This window comes from Canis lupus, chromosome 15, assembly GCF_048164855.1.
Source record: "Canis lupus baileyi chromosome 15, mCanLup2.hap1, whole genome shotgun sequence".
NCBI classification, from domain to species: Eukaryota; Metazoa; Chordata; class Mammalia; order Carnivora; family Canidae; genus Canis; species Canis lupus.
The window spans coordinates 52,703,433-52,726,455 of NC_132852.1; the positions used below are offsets into that span (position 1 = coordinate 52,703,433).

General features: G+C 39.5%; 1 protein-coding gene across 3 annotated transcripts in view; it reads left to right on the top strand.

The window, feature by feature from the left end:
* TBXAS1 (thromboxane A synthase 1) overlaps positions 1-23,023 on the top strand; it is a 161,855-nt gene that overhangs the window by 30,940 nt on the left and 107,892 nt on the right. For all 3 annotated transcript variants that reach the window (XM_072777419.1, XM_072777420.1, XM_072777418.1), the window contains 2 exons: positions 12,945-13,038; positions 15,840-15,892. In XM_072777419.1, coding sequence (XP_072633520.1) covers positions 12,945-13,038; positions 15,840-15,892 — 147 coding nt within the window. The remainder of the gene's footprint in view (positions 1-12,944; positions 13,039-15,839; positions 15,893-23,023) is intronic.

Sequence of the window (23,023 nt, forward strand, 5' to 3'; positions counted from 1 at the left end):
AAAATCTGGAAGTATTTCATAAAGACCATTCACTTAACTGATTTTATGACATAATTCAATTGCTTTGCTCTATTTTTAAAAAATATTTTATTTATTTATTCATGAGAGAGAGAGAGAGGCAGAGACACAGGTAGAGGGAGAAGCAGGCTCCATGCAGGGAGCCTGATGTGGGACTCGATCCCAAGACTCCAGGATCATGACCTGAGCCAAAGGCAGATGCCCAACCACTGAGCCACCCAGGTGCCCCTGCTTTGCTCTATTTTTAAAATAAAAAGCTAAGTTGGTTGCGTTTTCATCTTGTGAAACTTCTCTGCGCTACCTATCATTCTCTTTAATTCTCGCTGGTGCAGAAGGGTAAGGCCTGCTCCCAGAATCTCTCTGTGGCCAACTGTGATGTAGGGGAGAATCACAGAACAGAGGTTGAGGTGGCTTCACTGAGCCCCGTCCCTTCCTGACCACCAGCCCCGACTCCAAGCCCTTTGCTGCCTCAGCCCCAGGGATGCCAACTAGTCCCTGCTCATTTGTTTTCTTGGGGATGAGATGGGCATTGGAAAGCCCGAGAAAGCAAGGCCCCCTGAGGGTGCCCCCATGCTTCCCATTTTTGGGCCTCCTGGTTCACCAGCCGTTCCAAAGCAGCCCTCTCTTTCAGTGCCTTCACCTGCTGTGGGTGACCCGGCTCTCTTTAGTCGTGTCAGCTTTGACATCTCTGTCCTCAGTTTCATGGTTTTCTGGAGGTTGGTCCTCTTTGGAGAGCCCTATTGTTTGAAAACCAGCCTTGAGGGGAAGTAATAAGCATAAGGACTGCTTGTCATTTTTTTTTTTTTTTCAGCTTCAACAAATACCATCCAGTAGTTGGACAGAGGAAGTGTTCGTATCAAAATACAAAGCATACATTTCAACTGGTATGAGATGCTTCTTCACTGCAAGAATCATAATGTAAATGCTTAATCACTGCTTGTCATGAGCCACTGAAAGTCTGTCTGGTCCACTAGGCTGTAAGTGCCACATCCCTGCAGCCTCCCTGGCACCCAGCACTGTGTCTGGTATGAGACATGCAGTGAATATGTGTCGACCCAATGATACTCTTCATTTGTAACATGTCAGTTAACATTAGCCCTAACAGTGATAAAGCACTTCACTACCAGGACCTCTCCCCTTCGGGAGGAGGGTAAACTACTATCATAGTTTAGAATAAATGCAATGGCAGAAGCAGACCAGCTCTCTCCAGTCCTGAGAAAGGGAAATAGAGGACAATAAGATTCATTTGCTCTAATTCTCCACGTGCACTCTGAGAAAGGTGCTTCATCATTCTCTGGCTGTGGTGTTAAGCTATCAGCTGAGTTGGGGCAACTGAGACAGAGCACATTAAAAAATGTGCTTGGACCATCTTCGAGAGCCAGGTCTTCCCAGCAGTGGAGGATGGACTGCCCATGGCAGGACAATATTTTTAGGGGGTTCACAGACTTAAAGAATTTTCCATGGTAAAATGTTGATTTTTACCATTACTTTTTATTCATGGAAGTGGTAACGGTTTTCATTTATGGCCATGACATAAAGTTTCCTTTTAAAATAAATGCATTTAAGTTTATTTAAAGGAAAATGGTAAGCAAGCAATAGCACAGGAGATTTGCAGATATGCAAAAACTGTAAAGGCGTTATTCAAATGACTGAATTTAGAAGATTAACGTCTTAATACCAATTGAGATTTGTTGACTCAACTGACTCACCTGCTCTGAAAAGTTGGGATAAAAATGGAAAAGTTAGGTCTCTGTGCTGTAACAGTCATCAACTGGATGACTTAGTCTTTGTTTAAAACAATTGTAGTATTTTCTTTAAAATATTTATCTGTTGGCTATTTAGGCAGTAGGGTCAGCAAAGCCTAGTTCAGCGGTACCCGAGACAGAGGCTCAGTGTCACTTTGAGTTTGAGCTTGCCTCCACCCCACACCCAAGCAGCTGTACCATCCAGTTCTCTCTAAACAGGAAGCCCTGGTGATCTCATAGTCCCACACAGACACTTCCCCTTTTCAGGCACACTCCAAAATAAAGTCAGGATGTATACACAATGTAAGGTGGTATGGTGCTGAATAATGACTCTCAAAGATGTCCAAGTCCTAATCCCTGGAACCTGGGAATGCCACTTTTATGGCAAAAGAGACTTTGAGAATATGATTAAATTAAGGCTCTTGAGAAGGTGAGGTTGTTCTGAATTCCCCAGTTGGGCCCTAAATGTGATCACGAGGGCCCTTATAAGAGGGACGCAGGAGGAGTCAGAATCAGAGAAGTTAATGTGGCTACTGAAAGTAGAGATTGGAGTGACATGGCCATAAGCCAAGGAAGCAAAGAACCAATACTCTCCTGGACAGAAAGAACTGACCCTGTTGACATCTTAACTTTAGGCTAGCAACTCTGATTTTGGACTGCTGGCCTTCAGAACCTTAAGATAATACACTGTTTTGTTTTAAACCATTAAGTTTGGGGTTGTTATAGCAACAAGAGGAAGCTAATAGAGCTGGGAAAACGTACTTTAAAAAAGTCCTTCACTCTCTGATAGGATTCATCGTATTGATCTGTTATATAAGGTACTACTATACATTTAAGAGAATACGAACTACAGAGGATTCAATTAAAAAGTTTCAAGATCTATTTAAGTTTTGGAATAGGCATCCATGTGATTGAAGTATCAAAATGGTATCAGGAAGTATCACCAAAAACTACAGTGAAAAGTCTTTCTCCTGTTATGATCCCTAGATACCAGTTTTCACTAAATAGAACCAGGGCTTCTTGGGGGTAAGACATGTACAAGATGAACCTGGAACATCTCATTGTTTCAGAAAGTGATAAAGACATTCTATTAAAAGTACTCAGGAGCAAACTTACACATGGTCCCATTAGCTAAAGATGTGACAATTTGATGAATAAAATTATCATTGCAATGGGTCAAAACACATCAAACATACTTAAATCCATTAATTCATAAGGATACAAAAATATCATTAGTTACTACTGTAAGATGTCACAGAATCAACTCATTATTTTGAAAACTAACAATAAACGGAAAGAACCAAGTATTGATCCTACTTTTTTTATATGAACTGTTCCTTAGGGTAATCATAGCAGATGAGGGTAAATTCAGAATTATTGCAGCTAATAAGTGCAGAAGGAATATCACCGTTTTGCAGCTACTAATGAATTAATGGATCTAGGTGATAATCCTCACAGCTGTTAAGATCATAATAAAAGAGAAAAATAGACATAATCAATCTCCTATAGAGCAGTCTTACAGAAAGAGCCTCTGGATCAGTGGTTTCCAAACTTGGGACACTGCAATCACTTGAGGATCTTTTTAAAATTCTAAAGCCCAACCCACACCCTCACAATTAAGTCACCATCTAGGTCTGGGGGTAGGACACAAGCATCAGAATATTCTGAAGGCCCTTGGTGTGCAGACAAATTCAGGAACCAATGGTTTAGATCTCACTACCAGACTGGGGCTGAAGAACAAGTTGAACTACACCAGAGGATGCAACCAGTGAAATTCAGACTATGGGAAACCCTATAAGACACAAGCTATTTATTAAAAATGCAAGAAGAAAAAAGGTGGGCAGGGAAAGTTGAGGGGAATTTAGAGACTTAGAGATACCTTTTTAAGCATCTGACCCAATTACAACATATAGAATTTATTTAGATCTTCATTCAACAAACATACTGTAAAATTATGAGACAATTGGAGAAATTTAAATGCCGACTATGTATAATACTGTATCTTGATGACTTTCCATCTTTGATGTGTAGTATATTATTCAGTGGATGCATAATGATTTTCTTAAACAGCCCCAACTGACAGGCATCTAGCTTGCTTCCAATCTTTTGATGTTATAAAAATGCTAAAATGAATACTGCTGTACATATGTATATGTTCAGGTATATGGGTAGAACAAATGCCTAGAAGTGAATTTGATAGGTCAAAGGGAAATGCATTTGCCAGGTACTAGCAAATAGCGCTTTTATGGTCCTGTACCAGGGTAGAAGCAGTGGAAATGGAGAGAAGTGGGCAGATATGGAGAAGGAGCTAATTTGAAGATATAGCTAAAAGATATAGAGTGTATGTAAAGTAAGAAAAATGAAAGAGAAGCATAAATCAGGTCTAATATCAGTCAGGTACAGGTAATTTTCACATGGATAGCAACTGCCTCCAATCTCAGTGATTTACATCAACATCTATTTATTTATTTCTTGTTCATACTAAATGGTCCAGCATGGACCACTTTGAGCTCTGCTCCTCATCATCTTTATTACAGGACCCAGACTTCAGGAACAGCTCTCACCTCGGAGACTAGGTCTCCTGGCAGAGGGGAAAATATTAAATGTCTCACCATGTACCACTCTCTTGACTTTTGCTTGGACATGGCACATATCATGTCTGTTCATGCTCAGATGGCCAAAAAGTCACATAACCAAGCCTATTGTAAATAGGCTGGAGATGTATAATCCTCTAACTAAATGGGATAGTCATATTTTAAGCAATCACACACTCAACCATGTCTCAAATGTTTCTGGCTTGAGTAATTGGTGGATTGTGGTTGTAACAGTGACATTGAGATGACTGAGAAGGATAAGATTTAAGGGGAAAATTGAATTCAGATTTAGATATGTTAAGTTTAAGTGCCTAATAGACATTAAAAGAGTGCAGCCAATTTGGCAGTTGGGTAAGATTAGTTCAATGGAGAGAATGAAACTAGAGACAGAAATGTGGAAGTTATTGATGTATAGATGGTATGTAAGTGATGAGACTATTAGAAGGAAAGGAGCCAGCAAAGACACAGAGGAGCAGCCTCTGAGAGGAGGAGTGCTGCCAGGGAGCATGAGCAGGAGAGTGTTTCAGAAGAAGAAAATTTCAGAAAGAAACAAGAAAGTTGATCTGTGTTAAATGCTACTGAGAGGTCAAGTGCAAAGACTGACAAGAAGTCACTGGATTGACAAGATCAGAATCATGGATGACCTTGACAATGGCAATCCCATTGAAGTGATGGGTACACAAAACCTACTTGGGATAGGTGAACATACTAGAGGTATAGAAGGGGAGAGAACAAGTCTAGATTATTCTTTCAAATGATGTTACCAGCAAAGAAGGAAGAAAAATAAGGCAATAACTGGAGTCAAAGGAGTTTGCCTTTTTCCTTTAAGATGGAAGACACTGCAACATGTCTGTATGTGTACAGGAATGATCTAATAGAAAAGGAGAACACAACACAGCAGAAAGAAGAAATAGTTGAGATCTCTGAGTAAGAGACGGTTAAGAAACAGAAGTGAAGGGGTTGGCTAGACAGACAAAAGCTCTCTCATCATGATCATCAGTTAATTAGTATCTGTTATTATTATACCTTTGGTTTCAATAAGCCTGCCCTTGTTCTCAGCATATTCACTGTATATTCTCATGTGGTGGTTTATCCACAACATCCTAGCCTAGAGGGTGAGAAGGAACAGGTTAGTGGAGTTAGTGGCTACCAGCTCCTGTTTGAAATGTGGCAGACTTTGTTTCTACTTTGACTCAATCACTTAGCAGCATCATCACCTTGGGTACATTCCTTAGCCTCCTTAAGATTTAATCTCCTAATCAGTAATATGAAGATAATATTGATTTATATCTTTATATGATTGTTAGAAGGTCCCAGAAACAAAAGTCAAAGTTCTTAGCACAGTCCCTGCCATGTAGGAAACATTAAAAATTATTATAAATTATAATAATAGTAATGACTATATACTTCTCTTTGTATGTCTGTATAAATGTATTTTTCTTGTGTTGTGACAAAACTGTCATGAGGTTAATGATTACAATAACTAGGCTTTTGTGGTTCTTACATTATTGGGGAAAGAAATACACATCAGTCAAATATTTATGTATTTATTCAGTACTCCTTCATTTTTTTTCTTGTAGTGGGTTGAAGATTATAAGCAGTTCCCCTTTCTGGATCTTTGGATTCAAATGATAATGAATTTTACTTACTATGTCTTTTTTTTTTTTTTTTTTTACTTACTATGTCTTAAGGAAAAAGCTGGGCAGAACTGAAAAACAATAGGAAGGTCTTATAATTCTAAAATATCTCCCTCTGATTTTTGCTTGTGTTATCGCACATTTTATGTTATATTTAGAAGTTTTATATAGAATGTAACTATTAGACAATGAAAGTACTACATTTCAAAATGTGTGGAATGCAGGTAAAGAAACACTTAGAGGGGGATCTATGTCCTTCATTTATTTTTTAAAAATACTAAAAAAATAAGTAATAAAAATTAAAAAAATTTAAAAATGCTGCAAATAAGTGAGCTAAATTGTTAAGAAATTAAAACAAAGAAAACTCAAAGAAACAAAGAGTAAACCCAAAGAAAGTAGAAGGAAGACCATAATAAAAAAATGGGTATAAAATAATGAATTAGAAAATAAACTAGAAATGATCCACAAAAGCAAAACATGGTGCTTTGAAAAGATTAATAAAATAGACAAGCCTATAGCAAGACTAATAAAAAAAACTTCTCTAAGAAAACAAAGAATAGAAGAAATGTCCTTAACCCAATAAAGGACATCTGTAAAAAATCTGCAGCAAAATCTCACACTCAATTTTCAAACAATAGATAGACTCTCACAGTCAGAAATATGAAAAGGATGCTCTCTTTTGTTGTTTCTTTTAAATATTGTACTAGAGGTCGTAGCCAATATAATAAGGAAAGAAAATGAGAAATTAGACAAAAGGAATAGAAACAAACAGTACTGATATTATTTGCATAAAATATGACTGTCAGCATAAGAAATCAGATATTCCACATGTAAATCAGTAGAACTAAAAAGAAAGTTTAGAAGGATCATTGATTATAAAATTGGCATAAAAAACAAACGATGAAGTCATATGATATTTGTCTTTCTCTGCCATATGTGGGATTTAAGAAACAAAACTGATGAATATAGGGGAAGAGAAAGAAAAATAAAATAAGATGAAAGAGACGGGAACAAACCATAAGAGACTCTTAACTCTAGGAAACAAACAGGGTTGCTGGGGGGGGGGGAGTGGGTGGGGAGATAGGTAACTGGGTGACAGGCATTAAGGAGGGCACCTGCAGTAATGGGCACCAGGTGTGATATACAACTGATAAATCATGAAATTCCACCTCTGAAACTAATAATACAGTATATGTGAATAAGAAAAAATAAATGGTGCTCCCATACATGAATAATACCAATAACAAAAAATATATATACATATATATATGGCAAAAAAAAGATACTCTTCTGTACATAAAATTATAAAATGTCTCTGCAGGACAGAGTTAATGGAATCAATGGAGAGATATAACACATTCATATCAATGTTGTGATAATGTTGGTACTCTAGTTTATAAATTTAATGCAGTCCCAATAAAAAATATTTCAACAGAATTTTTCGTCAAATCAGACTAATTCTAAAATATGAGAAAGATACTAAAAAGTATTACAGAATTATAATATGTAAAGTAGTGAGGCATTTCCATAAGCCAGACACATGGATCAAAATAGACCCAAGCACCTCTGTCACAAAGTTGTATGATAGAGGTGGCACTACCTCTATGTGGGGTACCTCTTCCCCTCTTAGTGGGGAAAGGGGACTGGGGCAGCCAGCACACTGTCTTTGCCAACTCTTTATAGGGGTATGCTTGGCTTTAGGGCAGGATTATTTTGTCAGGGTCCCAGTGACATACTTGCTCCGATGAGCCACCTCTCATTATAGACCCTGGCTCAACACATGACCTTCTGATTAATTTGGTTTCTCAAGTACTTGGAAAGTAGGGGCTCAGAGTAGGGACATTGGATTCTTGTTCCTGGAAAAGGACACCTACTCTTATAGATTAGTGAATGAACATTCTGGTTTGCAGGTTATATCTTAGTAGATAATCTAACTCCTAGTAATTGGGACATGAATGAAAGTACACCAGATGACTTCCAGCCCCGAGGGCAAGCTGAGAGCAAGGTCTTGAGGGAATGGGTTCCAGGAAAGGGGACTGAGGATAAGGATACTGAAACAGAGATGAAGTGCTAAGAGGGGAACTGGGATGACCTCATCTAGAAACTCAGTATTTCCAAGGAGCTCCTGCCTGGAGGCATAACCGATGCAATTCCTAGGCTTACAGTTTCTGTAGTATTAATGGGGCAAAGGAAGGAGAAAGAAATAGAATTTAAAATCAACTAACAAGGCTGTAGTGAGTTATTTTCTAAATAAAAACTATTCAAAATTCGTCTGCTTATCTTCCTCTCCCTGCCTAAATGTGTGCTTGGAGTCAGCCTGCAGTCACTTATCAATGACTGTTCAGTTTCCGATTAATTATTTAACCAGTCGGTGTGGCACAAATTATGCCTGCCACCTAGATAAGCTATGGTAGAAATTAGGGGGGGAAAGAAAGAATAATTTCAAAGTTGGGAAATATTTTTTAAATTAGAGAAAAAGAGATGGCAAAATGTTCTTTCTCAAATAATGAAAGAAATGAGGAGATCAAAGTACACTGATGTGTCTACAAAATTAGAAAAAAATTTATGAGAGCCTGTGGTGAAATGGATACACTGACAGTGAGACTTGCTGGGACAAGCTTTCTGGATAGCCTTGTGTACCAATGTTTGAATCCAGTGACCCATGGATTTCAGATCTGGGAAAGCTCCATACATAAAGTGCTGGAAAAGCTTGATGTACAGAGATATTCACTACAGTAACATAACTTAAATTAGCTAAAAAATAAGAACACTCTAAATATTTTTTTTAATTTTTTTATTTATGATAGTCACAGAGAGAGAGAGAGAGAGAGAGAGAGAGAGAGGCAGAGACACAGGCAGAGGGAGAAGCAGGCTCCATGCACCGGGAGCCCGACGTGGGATTCGATCCCGGGTCTCCAGGATCGCGCCCTGGGCCAAAAGCAGGTGCCAAACCGCTTCGCCACCCAGGGATCCCCAACACTCTAAATATTTAACAAAAGGAATAGTTTAGTTTATTATGATACATCCTCAAGAGGAATATTATACAACCATTAAAATCATATTCATAAAGGATTAATGACATGGAGATTTTCCCTTATATTAAAAGAAAATAGTAGAAATACAGAGAAATAGAAATAGAAACACATTATAGAGAATGTAATCTCAAAAATAGAAACAATCTTCAGAGAAAAAACTAGAAAGAATTAGAATAAAATGAAAGTAGGTGTTGTCTCCAATAATTGTAGGTTTTTTGCCCACATTTTTGTCAAAGCTAGCCAACCTCACATTCTGCTCCCGTGTCTTAAAATCTTTTGAGAAGGTAACTATTTAATGCCTTGTTTCTAAAACATTTCCGATGTGGCCACAGTTTTTAATGGAATTGATGGTCATGCATGTTGCAAGCATAGAATAACCATGACAAAGGGCTTTCTTCTCCAAAGAGCAGGACAGGAGGTTTACCTGGCTTCACTGGAGAATCATGATTTTTATTCCAGGACATGTGCTATTTGCCAAAGGGATCTTTCAGCATTTCAAAAACATCAACAGCCTCTGAATCCCACCAAGGAGAAATTCTTTGATAGCATTGATGAGAACACAATGGATGAACCAAGGAGTTGGTTGTTTCCAGAAGCATATAGCAGAGAAACCATTTCCTCTATAGCTGCTTAGGATATGTATTGAGGGAAATCTTGGAGGGTGGACCATCATTTGTCTGTCTTCTCTTGCATGAAACCTCAATCAACTCGACTATCTCTTTAATGAATGATTCATCAAACTATCCTCCCCACTTATCACAAGTAGCTTCTTTGGCTAACCAGTAGGCTGACCACTTTTGTTGACTCTATCAAGAAAGGGCTTTGTCTTGGGGAAAAGGAAATATTGGAGAATTTCTAGGCTTTAAACATTGAATCTTACTTTGAAAATGATCCATATGGTTCAATTTATTTTGAGGACGGGCAGTATAAGGCATACCACTGGCTACTGCAGGAATGTGCGTGTTGTAGCAAGAAACAACCACTTTAGTTGTGAAATGAAACCAAAGGAGGCTACCTGAAGCTACTACATGTATTTTCTGATGTCATTTTCCAACTCAAGTATCCCTAAGGTAAATAATGATAGATGTCCATAATCATAGTTAAGGGATATTTCCATTAATTCCCATCAAAGAGATGGGAATATTCTAAATATCACAATACAGTGGTGGCTGTGTGATGGTTGCATATTATCTGCTTTTTGTGGTAGCATCTGAGGCCTGCCTTTTTTGCATTTTTTTTTTGATGGCACAAGACTTAATGGCATAAATTGACATAAAAAAGAAATTTCTTCTGCAATGACAATTTTTAAAGAAGCAGGAGGAAATTTTTGAAAAATCTTTTTTCATTGCGTCTCTAAAACTCATCCACGGGTATTCTCGGTGTATCAGTTTCCTAGGGACTGCCATAACAAAGTACCACAAACTGGGCTTAAAATGCCAGAAATTTGCTGTCTCATAGCTCTGGAAGCTAGAAGTCTGAAATTATGGTTTTTGCACGGCTGTGCGCCTTCTGAAACCGTAGGGGAGAATCCTTCCTGGCTTCTTCCTAGCTTCTGGTGGTTTGCTGACCATCTTTGGTGCAGCTGTGTGACTCCATTCTCTGCCTTTGCTATCACATGGGATTTTCCCTATGTCTCCAGGTCTTCATGTGGCCATCCTTTTATAAGGACACCAGTCATAAGGATTAGGAATCCACTCTAGTATGACCTCAACTAATCACATTAGCAACCACCCTCTCTAAATAAGATCATATTCTAAGGTGCTAGGGGTTAGGACTTCAACTGATCCTTTTTGGGGGTGACATGATTCAACCCATAACACCCGGAGTCCATGGGTTATCCAAAGAGCCTTTTTGAGACAGACGGAGGGCAGCATGAGAACATTGGGACCAGGGAGTACGAAACACGAGTGCAGAGAAGGAAGTGGGAGCAAGACAAATGGAACCCATTTTACAATTTTGCCTGGAAGTCTGGTGGCAGTGATCTTTCCCTGTTGATTTTGGTGCAAGGACTCTGGTTACTGATGGCAACTTTTGGCCACTTCTCATATGAAGATGCTTGAGTTCTATACTTGAGTACTGGTTGCAAAGTGAAGTTTATGGTTGTGTCCAGAACATTCTCTGCTGATGCCATATGTTTGAAAATGTCTGAATTTTGTGCAGACACACACAAGCAGTGTTTTTGTAAGTGGAGTTACATAATTAGGGCATGGACTTGCATAATAATTAGCACATGTAATTAGGCACAGACTTCTTGTCCTTTAATTAGACAATCAAGACATCTAATTACAAAATTAAGATGTAATTATGTGGCCCAAGATCTACATATTTCTTTCCATCCATTAGAGATCACATTTAGAAAATAATTCACAAAAAAATTGATGAAGAAATGAACCCAGAAACCCAGATTCAAGGATGTTGAGGAAAATCTTAAATGGACTGGTAAGTCTTCTTTGGTCTAGGTTCCTCTTAGGTGTGAGGGGAGTTATTTAAAATATCAGTCTACTTGAATGAATAACTTGTACACACTATGCTGTTGACCTTTGGGACACACACTAATGAAGAGGAATGTTGGTAAGACTAATCCGTGTAATTCACACATGGATCTTGAGTGCGGTTTGTAACCACACTTGAACATGGGCTTACGTGTGATGTCCTGGGAATTTTATTCAAACCCAGTAAAGCAGTCAGATGGTGGAAACTTCCTTCCCATTCTTGGTTCTCCCTTGTGACGACTTTATAAAAGTAGACCCATTGCTCAGAATAACACAAACCAACACTTTGGTCGTGTTGTCCTTTCCCTGAATATTTGAATATTCGATGACAAGTTCTTATTTGAAGTGCTCCTTATTGGACCATACGTGGGAAAGGGAAAGATCAAAGACTATGACGAACATTCCATCTTTCCAATGATAAGTGTGTGATTTTTAGAGCAGCATTTTGCTCATCTAAATTCTAGTACTCCTAGGAAGCTTGGCTGTAATGATATGCTCTATATTTTTCCTTGCTCCTAAATTGAGATTTGGCTGATCTCTGCATGATGCTAAACACCCAGTTTGACTCATTAATTTTTCTGAACTAACTGAACTTTTGACCTAATTGGCTGGCTGATTAGGGATTACAGCCATATGTCCAGGTTTTTCTAAGCCAGCTCTGACTTTAACTGTGTTATCCCTCTGTTCCCATAAACTGGTGGAACATCCTAGTAATTCCAATGTTTTGACAGCTACACTGCACTTCTCAGACTGCTGCTTTCTCCTGGAAAGTGGCACAGAAATCTGTCGGGCCACGCTTCCTGGTTTTTGGTTAAGAAAATATGCTTCCCATATGGTTTCAGGCCATGAAAACAAAGACATGAAGAGGTTATAAGCAGTTGGTGATGAGGTCTTGTCTCCATGGTGTGTTCTCTCCCTCCCTATTTTGTTTTTTCTCGATTAGGCCACGGAATGTGATGAGGGACAAATTATGTGCAGGGGTCAGTTTTGACTAGCAAAACACAAATTGCACAGGGGACTTATTTTTGCCATTGTGACTTTTTTCTTTTGCCTTGCCTTCTGATTATTGTTCATGGTCAATGCAGAAGCAAAGGAACTGAACTGGGGAGAGGTATATTTTTTAAAAACAATGAGTGTATTGATGGAAATTTAAGGTGGGGAATGGACATTTAGACTACAGCATCACTAAGGTGTCTTCCACCTGTGGATTTTAGGAATCCTCAATCTCCAGCCTGTCACTGGATCAGGAGGCATTTCCTGAGGTCTATTCCACTCACTCACCTCTGCCCCTGTATCTCATTGGTCCTTAGACACTGTCAACTGGAAACCACTACTTCCACCTGTCCTTGAGGTGAACTCGATAATTCAGTGTATGAATGAAAACTCCAATTTTTTGGTTTTTAAGGTTTGCTTTTCCCCTCAGGTACTCCACAGCAGCATTTTCAAGGTTGGAGAAGTTGGGCATCAGACATCCCAAGCCTTCTCCCTTTATTGGAAACTTGCCATTTTTTTGCCAGGTAAGAACAGTCTTCCATTGTCTTCAAGCATAAGATCCACTGAGCCCATGGCAGCTTAACCCATGAAGCACTGCTTCCATGTAGGTCACCTACACTGTGGGCGCTGTGTGGTGAGCCCTCCCCTGCTTCAATGAATTCTCATGTGATGACAATGATCCATCGCTTATCACCCATCAACATGTGTTGAGTCCTGCCATCCATCCATCCATCCATCCATCCATCCATCCATTCACCCCAAAACCCACTGGCTGAGTATCTAGACATGCCAGGCCCTGGGATGTGGAAGAAGTAGAAGTTATTATGCCCTCAAGTGTGCACATGAAATTACAATATTCGGCACCAGATGGGATGTGCCCTGCACTAGATTAGGTGAGAGAGATGGTAGCTGTGATGTCCTTCAGAGGAGAGGGAGATTTGTCAGGGTTAGAATCACCCTGGAGGACTTCCTGGAGAAGGAGGTCTGGCAGGAGCAATAAACACAAACCAGGTGGGGAGCAACAATGTGCATGACTGCATTTAAATGAGAAATAGGGCACAGCTTGGTGAGCAGCCTGGACTGACTGGAAGCCAAGGATGGGGGAGGACTAGGACAAGCACCTATGTGAGAGAGCAACAGGCTGGATAGCTGGCAGTCTAGAAAGGCCAGCCTACTATTCCTTTTGAGCAAGAGAGGGACCCTGAAGTAGAAGGTACCCTGTTGGAGTGAAGATTTAGTTTAAGAAGTCTAGGTGAGGGACACCTGGGTGGCTCAGCGGTTGAGCACCTGCCCCTGGCTCAGGGCATGATCCATGGTCTCAGGATCGAGCCCCACATCAGGCTCCCTGCCTGGAGCCTGCTTCTCCCTCTGCCTATGTATCTGCCTTTCTCTCTGTGTGTCTTTCATGAATAAATAAATAAAAATCTTAAAAAAAAAAAAAAAGAAGTCTAGGGGAAGTGGTGAGGACTTGGCCCAGGGTGAGGGTGAAATGAGGACATTGGGGGCAAACTTAGTAGCTCCTGAAACTAATTTAGTATAGAGAATTCAAGGCAAATGAGCCAAAGCATCGCAAAATGTTGAGCTAGGTTCACAGGGAGAATGGCCATGAGTTGACAGAAATAGAAGGTAGAGAGGGCAGCTGGTCTGGGGAGATAGCTTTGATTGGCCAGAGGGACATGCAAGTGGAAAGGTCCTGTAGGCATTTGTAGATAGAGGCCCAGCACTCTATCTTCTAAGAGTATTTTGTTTTCCTTCATTGGGTTTTCTCAGAAGCCAGATGGCTTATTCTGTGAACTCATGGTGTTGCAGCCACCAGACCCAACATCAGGAGCCAACAGATCCTGCGTGTGAAGAACTACTGAGCTAAATAGAGACTAGAAGGGCTAAGTGGGCCATTCCTGGTCATGTCTGGTCAACATCTCTCTAGGATTTCCCCACCCCCACCATCAGAAAGGCTGGCCCTCAGCATGACACAGATAACAATGTTAGGGGTTTCGTTTCCTTCTTCCTCAGTTTCTTTTCTCTTCCTTTCTGTCCAACACTCTTTTCCCTCTTCATTGTTGTTGTTGCTGTCTTCCTAGTGTTTTAAATACCTTTTCCTCACCTCCATCTCTGGGGTGGTGTGTTCACAACATTAAGCCCACAAACAGCAACCCCACCAAGGCTTCCTGTGAGTTCCCGAGGCAAATGTGAGAAAATTTCTAAGTGTCAAAAGAGAACACACTGGATAGGAAATTTAAAGTAAATGGATTTCACATAGTCCTGGGGTAGGGGGAATGATCAGTTGCATTCAGTTGAGTAATTCAATATTAACATTTTGAGGAAAAATAGTAGAACTGTCCATATGAAGAGAACATGGTGCTCCTGCCTCTGGTTAATTTCCACATATGCTCCTTTTCAGCTCGTCATCCTTGTATGTACAAACCTTGCCAAGTTCTTTGTAGAACATAGTAATTTCAGTGACTATTTTTATATTCATATAAGCTTTCCTTGATATATGGCAAACTTAGACTGTGAAAGTAGATGTAATAAGAATGGGATGTATTTCCATTAAGGACATCCACCTCTTCCAATGCCCCCCTACTCTCTCCTCTTTCCTGCCCCTCAGATGTCTCCCATGTACTGCATTCCCACAACACAGAGATCTAGCAGTCTTCAACCTTTCATCCCTCCCTACATTTCCTCCATCTATATCTGTACACACACTCCATCCCCACTACATTACTCCAGCCCTATAGCACAAAGGGTGTAGCATTTTCTGACCTTCCACCCCACGCATATCTCTAGGTATACTTGTTTCCCACTACAAAATGTGTCTAATGTTTTGTCCTATATAAAGTTACTCTAAGGTTCTTATGTTTTGACTATGTTGTTTTCAGTTAAAAATTTAACTTGGATCATGATAATTCAGAATTTGTGATAATTTGGATAGATTCAGCAGGCATTTACACATATAGTGACTGTCAAAAGAGGCTTTGCCAAAATTAATAATAATATAAACCAAATTGTAGAGGGGAATGTTAACATAGTTGAGAAAGCAAACAGTTTTCAAATATTTTAACAGCAATTACACACAAATACTCGAAGTACAGATGATCTCCTTCTATCCATTAAAGCAGAGTTGACCAAGATTTTTCCTTGGCAATATATTTTTTAAAGCTACTTGTTTATTCTAATAGTTCAAAATACTTGAAAGCAATAGAACTTGAATTCTTTTTTGTTTATGTAATTGTGTTCTCACAGTTCCAGACTTTTTCTTGAATAAATTTGAATACTTGATATTTTGTTTAATCTTTTTCTTACGATGGTGCTATGTTTTCCACAGGGTTTCTGGGAAAGCCAAATGGAGCTCAGAAAGCTATATGGACCTCTGTGTGGGTAAGAGTGAACTCTACTCTTCTACCATTTATCTTGATTTCTGCATGTTCTGATAAGGAAGTAATAACCAGAATGGGGATGTGGCATGTGTTTAGATCTTTTGAGGATCCATAAAGAGAGAGCCTCGCTGTATAGATGAGGCTCCAGGAGGAGGCCTCAGGGTTGCTCAAAGGGGGCCCCCATGGGAGGCTGAAATAACATGACCTCTCAGCCTTTAAGACCCCGACTAGTTAGGTCAATCCCTAGATGCCTTGACCATTTCTCACCACTACTGCAATCAGACACTTGAGAACTAGTCTAGTTCTAGTCTAGTTTGCCTTGAGAACAAGATGTGACTGGTCTTTTCTCATGAACTTACCTAAACCAACTCTGTGGATAAAACATCCCGTCAGCTATCTGACCATATAATCTACCATCCAATACAATACACCGTGCTATTAACAATCACCCCAGGACAACAGTGGATGTGAAGACTGTCCTGGATATATTGGAACATAGGGTCACCCTAGTTCTCAGCCATGTAGAGTAATAGAGCCCCTCTTTTTTTCTTGAATTTTTCTTTTTTTTTTTTTTAAGATTTATTTATTTATTCATTCAGAGAGAGCGAGAGAGAAGCAGAGACACAGGCAGAGGGAGAAGCAGGCTCCATGCAGGAAGCCCGATGTGGGACTCGATCCCGGGTCTCCAGGATCACACCCCGGCCCGCAGGCGGCGCCAAACCGCTGCGCCACCGGGGCTGCCCGAATTTTTCTTTTTTATACCCGAGAATGCTCCTTCTTAAAAAAAATTTTTCAGAATCTGGTGAACAAACATATGTTAAGAGCATTTATTCTATTCAAGATTTGACAGACTTAAATCATATTGATTCTCAACATGTGTCTTTCTCCACTGGAGTCCTAATTGTTTTAGTCTGTTCTTGTATCGCTCCTCCTCAGCCACTGGGAGATTTTTAGCAGCTCTTCTCCAGACCACCAGGTCTGTGTTCACTGTTTTAGGTGCAATAAACTTCTGTTGTGTTCCTAAAGTACATGCTAATGGGGTCCAGTGGTCTATGAACCCTTCTATCCAGTGGATCCGTTAAACTTATTCTCCCAGTGATGATTTTCAAAAGATTGACTTGTATTCTATGGAAATGGTCCCACAGTTTTGGCCTAGTTGCTCTCGTTGCTGTTTAGTTATATGATCCTGCAAAAGTAATAAATTGTCATACTAGATGATCTCTGTATTAGTTTTTATTGATGCATAACAAGCCAATCGAAAACACAGGGACTTAAAAAATTATTATTTATCATGTGCCTAAGAGGTGGCTGGTATTGATTAATCTAAGCTACACTTGGCTCAACTCAGCTGTGCTTTCTGGTGCATCCATTGGTCCTCTGGGCAGGTAGCTCATTTAGGGCAGGCTCAACTAGGGCTCTGCTCCATATACCTCTCATCCTTCTTGGAATAGCGAGCAACCAGGAAAGGCTCTTCTCAATGTGAAGGCAAATGTTCAAGAGAGCAAACCTAACAGTGCAACAACATCTTAAGTTTCTGCTGCATCATGTCTGCTAACATCCCATTGGCCAAACCAAGTTATATGCCCAGATTCAAAATCAGGACAGGAAGCACACTCTGCCCACAGTGAGGCCGAAGTGAGTCATTGGCCAAGCCTGACATCGATGGGGCAGGGAGGCGTATTCCTCTGATGGAAGAGCAGGGAGGTGGTGTATATCTTTCAATAATGAGCAACTCTACTTAATCCTCTAAGATTTCTTTCAGCTTGGTCTTTGCTTTTTTTTTTTTTTTTTTTTTAAGTGCATAGCTTCTTACTTTGAGCATGATAGATACTTAATAAAGGCTCAAGGGATTGACCCATTTACCTGTCTTACTTTTGTGCTGCTCTATTGCTTTTTAAAAGTTCTCATTCCAGTTCTTTTTTTCCAATGGTCTCATTCTGTGGTTGACTTGACACTGACCTTGGAGACTGTCCCATACATTGCTGAGACACAGCACTGACTCAGAATGACAGTAGCTTCCCTAGAATTAGGAAAAAGGCTAAGTTTGAATTCTAGGAATCTGTTCCCTTGAGTACTTCTTGTACTGATTTTTCAGAGTAAAACACTTGGGTATTTTAAAATAATTTTAGAATGTCAGATGAAGAGTTTAAAGGGCACTGTATTAACTGGTGGGTGGTGTGGTATGCATGAATGTATGGGGGGGAGGAGGAAGAGAGAGAATTAGTTTCCTTGACAACAAGATGTCCAATCAACTTTTCCCCCCAACTTTAAGTTAACACCATTTATTCTTTTCATTTCAAGAAAACGTAAATCAAAGGGAATGATTTCAAATGAGGTTTTAGAGATAGAAATTGCAGTATCATCTTCACTTTTTGTTCCCACCTCTGGTGAAAAGGGGGGAATAAGAAAGGTGATGGCATAATTTCTTCATACAAAACTGTCAACTTTTTTCTGCTTTAGAAAAAAAGATGAACCATAAAACACCAACTTCTTTTTGAACATGTCCATTCCTGAATTTGGAGGCAAAACGGTGGTGGGGCAAAGAGTTGACTAGGCTCTGTAATCTTGACGTGACTCAGTGTGCTCACCTTTTAAAATGAAAGGGATGGATGAGCTTATATTTAAGGTCCTTTTTAGCCCCCCCAAATTATTTTGTTACTTAAATTTTCGCAAAATCTTTTTGCTGGTTGGGAATGTCAAGGATAAACTACATTCGGTAAAAGACCCTTCTTTTACAGTGATTCCATGTAAGTTATAGTAATTTTTAGACTTAGAAAATATAATCAAGACCAGATTGGCCCTCTTAAAAATTCAAATGATAGACTGATTGATTCACCATTTGGCAAAGGAAGCCCCACACTGTTGATGCCATAAAGAGACGCACTGGGTTGTTAGGTGACAGGACACTACTGCACATTGGGAGAAACATGGACAGAGAAACAGAGAGGATCTCCTCTTTGCTCTGGACCTGAAAGCCAAATATGGGGATCATTATGCTTATTATCTGGTTGTTATCATTAGCAACCCAATCAGAGTTTGGGTCCCCAAACTGGAGATCAGCTCCTTATCCATTTTCCCTCCCACTCACTGCTATGGGGAAGATACTGCTAGAGAAGCTTTCTGCCAAGAAGGGTTGACAGCATCACTGTTTATTGTTACCACTACCACCACCACCGCCACTGAGAACAAAATGTCTTTACCAAGTATCTAATTATGGAGCCTGCTTTGCCACGCGCTGTGCAGATAAAACTACACATGTCGTCTCTGCCTCCTTTGAACTTGAATGTAAAGCAGATGGACTGGCATGCATACCTATCCAGTTTTTATTCACAATACTTGATTTGAACTCTTTTGAATTGCACAGTAGTACCCTTGACAACATAATAGGAAAAAAATGCAAGGCTTTACTGCTTTAGAGAACATGCCGTCAATTAATGATTACGGGTTGGCTCCTTCACTCTGAGCGTGAGCCCCAAGGTGGATTTATATTCCTCCCCAAACCCTAAAAGAACAGTATCAACATAATCATCATACATTTGTGATTGGGTATAAACAGGATGGAGATTATTTTCCCTTCCAATTTGTAATTGACTTTATAATCCAGTGGATGACAAGCTATTACTATTAATTACTTTTTTAAAAAAGATTTTATTTATTTATTTGAGAGAGAGAGAACAAACAGGAGTGGGGGTGGGGGAGGTGCAGAGGAAGAAACAGACTCCCTGCTGAGCAGGGAGCCTGATGTGGGGTTCAATCCCAGGACCCTGAGATCATGACCTGAGCAGAAGGCAGACACTCAACCGACTGAGCCACCCAGGTGCCCCATATTACTATGAATTACTTATAAATACTAATGGCACCTAAGTTCAGCTCATTTGTGGCTCCTAAAGGCTCCTATCCAAAGCTTCTTTACCCTTCTCTCTTTTAAGTGATAGTTCTATAGCTGTTCTTTTATTTGGTCTCATCCCACCTCTTTTTCCCTCACATCACTTTGACCTTGATTTCTAGTATAAACGTAGTTTCCTCTTGTTGAATTTGATTTTCATGCCCCTTGGCATTCATCATCTCTGCCCCTCCATTTGATTAGTGGCCCCTCATTCCTGTATCCCTTTATCAAGCCAGATTTGTTCAATGATCTCATATATTCTCATTAGAATATTCAGTTGCAAGTAGGTAAGAATGCATATTGTATATAATTCAGAAAGTACAAACAGTATATAGGAACAAGTAAAACTGACTCCCTTCTTGGACCCTTAGCCACTTGTCATCCACTGGGTTATAAAGTCAATTACAAATTGGAAGGGAAAATAATCTCCATCTTGTTTATATCCAATCACAAATGTATGATGATTATGTTGATACTGTTCTTTTAGGGTTTGGGAAGGAATATAAATACACCTTGGGACTCATGCTGTGACTGAAGGAGCATGTGATTGCCATTAAAATGTGGTGGTCATGATTTTAAATCTTTACCACTTGATGGTAGCTTTGATTTGTACTTTTTAAATTATGAGCAAGCTTGGATATCTTTTCATATGCTTGAAATCCATTGCATTTTGCATTCTGAAGAATTCTTTGCCACTTTGCCACTTTTCTGTTGGATTAGTGATCTTTTCCCAATTTAGTTGTAGAAGCTCTTTATATATATTAAAGAAAATAGCCCATTACATCCATATACATTGCAAATATTTTCTCCAGTATATTGTTTAACTTGGTTTATTGTGAAGTTTTTCAATCAGAAAACATTTGTTTTCTTTTTATTGTTGAGTTTAATCAATTTTCATGGTTTCTACATTTTGGATCTTACTCAAAAAATATATTTTTAACTTTCATTTTTCTAGTGTTTTTTAAATTTCATTTAAAAATTATATATTTAATACATTGGGAATTTATTTGAAGCTAAAGTTAGGAGGCATTCACTCTTTTTTTTTTCTCAGATGGTAGTGTTCCATCTGGAAATTCATCCTTTTCCAACTGAAATGAGTGTCATTTTTATTATTTATTAGCTCCCATATATATTTCTGACTTCTGTGCTGCATTCCCCAGCCTAATCACATGCCAGCGCTGCACCAAATAACCTCATTTGGATATCATGCATGTAGCACCTTCTGGTACCTAGCAGCAGTAGAATGTTCTCAGAACATTTTTGCAAGTTTCGGAATCTGAAGCAATCTCTCAGGGAACCTTGAGTCCCTGAACTGAAAAAAAAAAAAAATCAATTTAGCAAACAAATAAGGCTTTGGTATAAAAGACCTGGCACTTAGACACAAGGTTCATGCCCACAGGAGGTAGAGGTGTCTCATATGCTTCCAACCTAGAGGTTTTTAGCACCATTTTTATTTAATTAACTAGCACACGTGAACTAATAGCACCTTGTCACCAGACAGTGAGAAAGTTGAGAACTTTGGGATACATATGGAAAAGCAACGAAAACAGTAAGGTCATTTCAATGTTTTTTAAAGCTCAGATTCTGTTGTACCTAGGAGAGTGTGTGTGCTTCAGGAGTGAGTACCATAGGAAACCTTCTCAAGGAAGCGCTCTTGGCCATCACACTTGCGTACTTTGTAGGTGTGGCCGCAGAGCAGCACCCACAAGGTTTGCTTTAATGCCATCAGATGGCTATGTTGTCAATGTATGGGACATTTGTTGGCCTACCTCCATAGATCCAGAACTCTGGGAATGAAAAGGCTCTAAAGGACTGAGCCTGCTGCAGCCCTGTGTCCCCTGGTTGTTCCCTAAGAAGATGCAAGGTGGAACCTGAAAATGTGGCCGAGGATAGGGCAGGGTGGAAACTATTGCCTTTTTGTTCAAGAAAATACTAGTGTTCAGACTCACTCCTGGACAACTGATATGGGGAGAGGGTTCTCCTTTTTAAACTGGACTGAGTTCAAGAGAAGCATACATAGGTGTTGAAGGGTGGCAGAACTCTTAGGTGGGAATGAAGCCACTGTTGCAGAAAAGTTGCACAGATGCTGATGCTTAGGATCAAATATGTAAGTTTCTGTGGTTGATTTGCAGAGTGTGCCTCAGAACGAGTGTCCTTTACTAAGTGTGTGACCCCAAAATGTGACTCAGTTTTAAGAGGAATTAATGAAAATGAAAACTACTCTCACCACAGAGAAGACACGATATCCCTGAAACTATGGCATGAAGTACAGACATCCTAAATTATTTTAACATCTCTGGTCATGAGGCCTGACTAGGGGTAATATTTGGGTCTCCTAACTTGGTAAAAGTTGAGTCTTTCATGACAGTGTGGAAAACAAAGCTTAGACTCACCATTTTCAAATAATATGAATCTGAAAGCGAAATTAGTATGAGACCTGGTGGTCCATATGCCATAATTATTGAGAATCATTCAGTGAGTTAAATATCAATATTCTCACTGGTCAAGAGAGATCAATCATGAACCATCAGCTTGCAAGGGTACATTTTTAGATGAGTGATTACACTGGTATTGCATTTTAGGGGGCGGTGCATTGTTTTATTAAAAAAATATATATAATTGGCTGATATTTTTTCTAGGAGGCCTTTAAGAGCAGGAAGAACGTTGTCAGCAGGAAAACACATGACAATTATCATTAATTGAAACATTTAGCCCAATAGGTAGAATTATCAAAGCAACAATTGTCCTAAGATTTATCTTAGGTGACCTAGACCGGAAAGAATGGGATGAATTCCATTAGCATTCCACTTCTCTTGAATCAGCCTTGCATAGACTTTCCACCTCTCCTCTCCGAATCATGGTCTCTTGTTATTCCCAATGGTGAATACCACAAAGCGTCCATTCTTCCTGGTGGCTTAAGATCACCTTTTCTCCCCCTAGTCTTTATCCAAAGGCCTTTCTGACGTTTACCCATTTTTTCCCGGATTTTGAATCTCTTCTTTTAGCCACTATTTCACACCACTTCCCCCCTCCCCCCCTTATTCAATGACAACCCTTAGGTGGTGGTTGCTGCATAGTTGAATGACTACTACTGTCCAGGAGTTAGGATCAAGGGTCCATATTAATTCCTCTTCCTTGGGTGGCAAAACATCAAACAGAGCATGCCAACTTACAGTAGAAAACTGGGCTTCAACTTCCAGCCCCCGCAAAAATTAAAAAATTAAATTAAATTTAAAAAACAACATC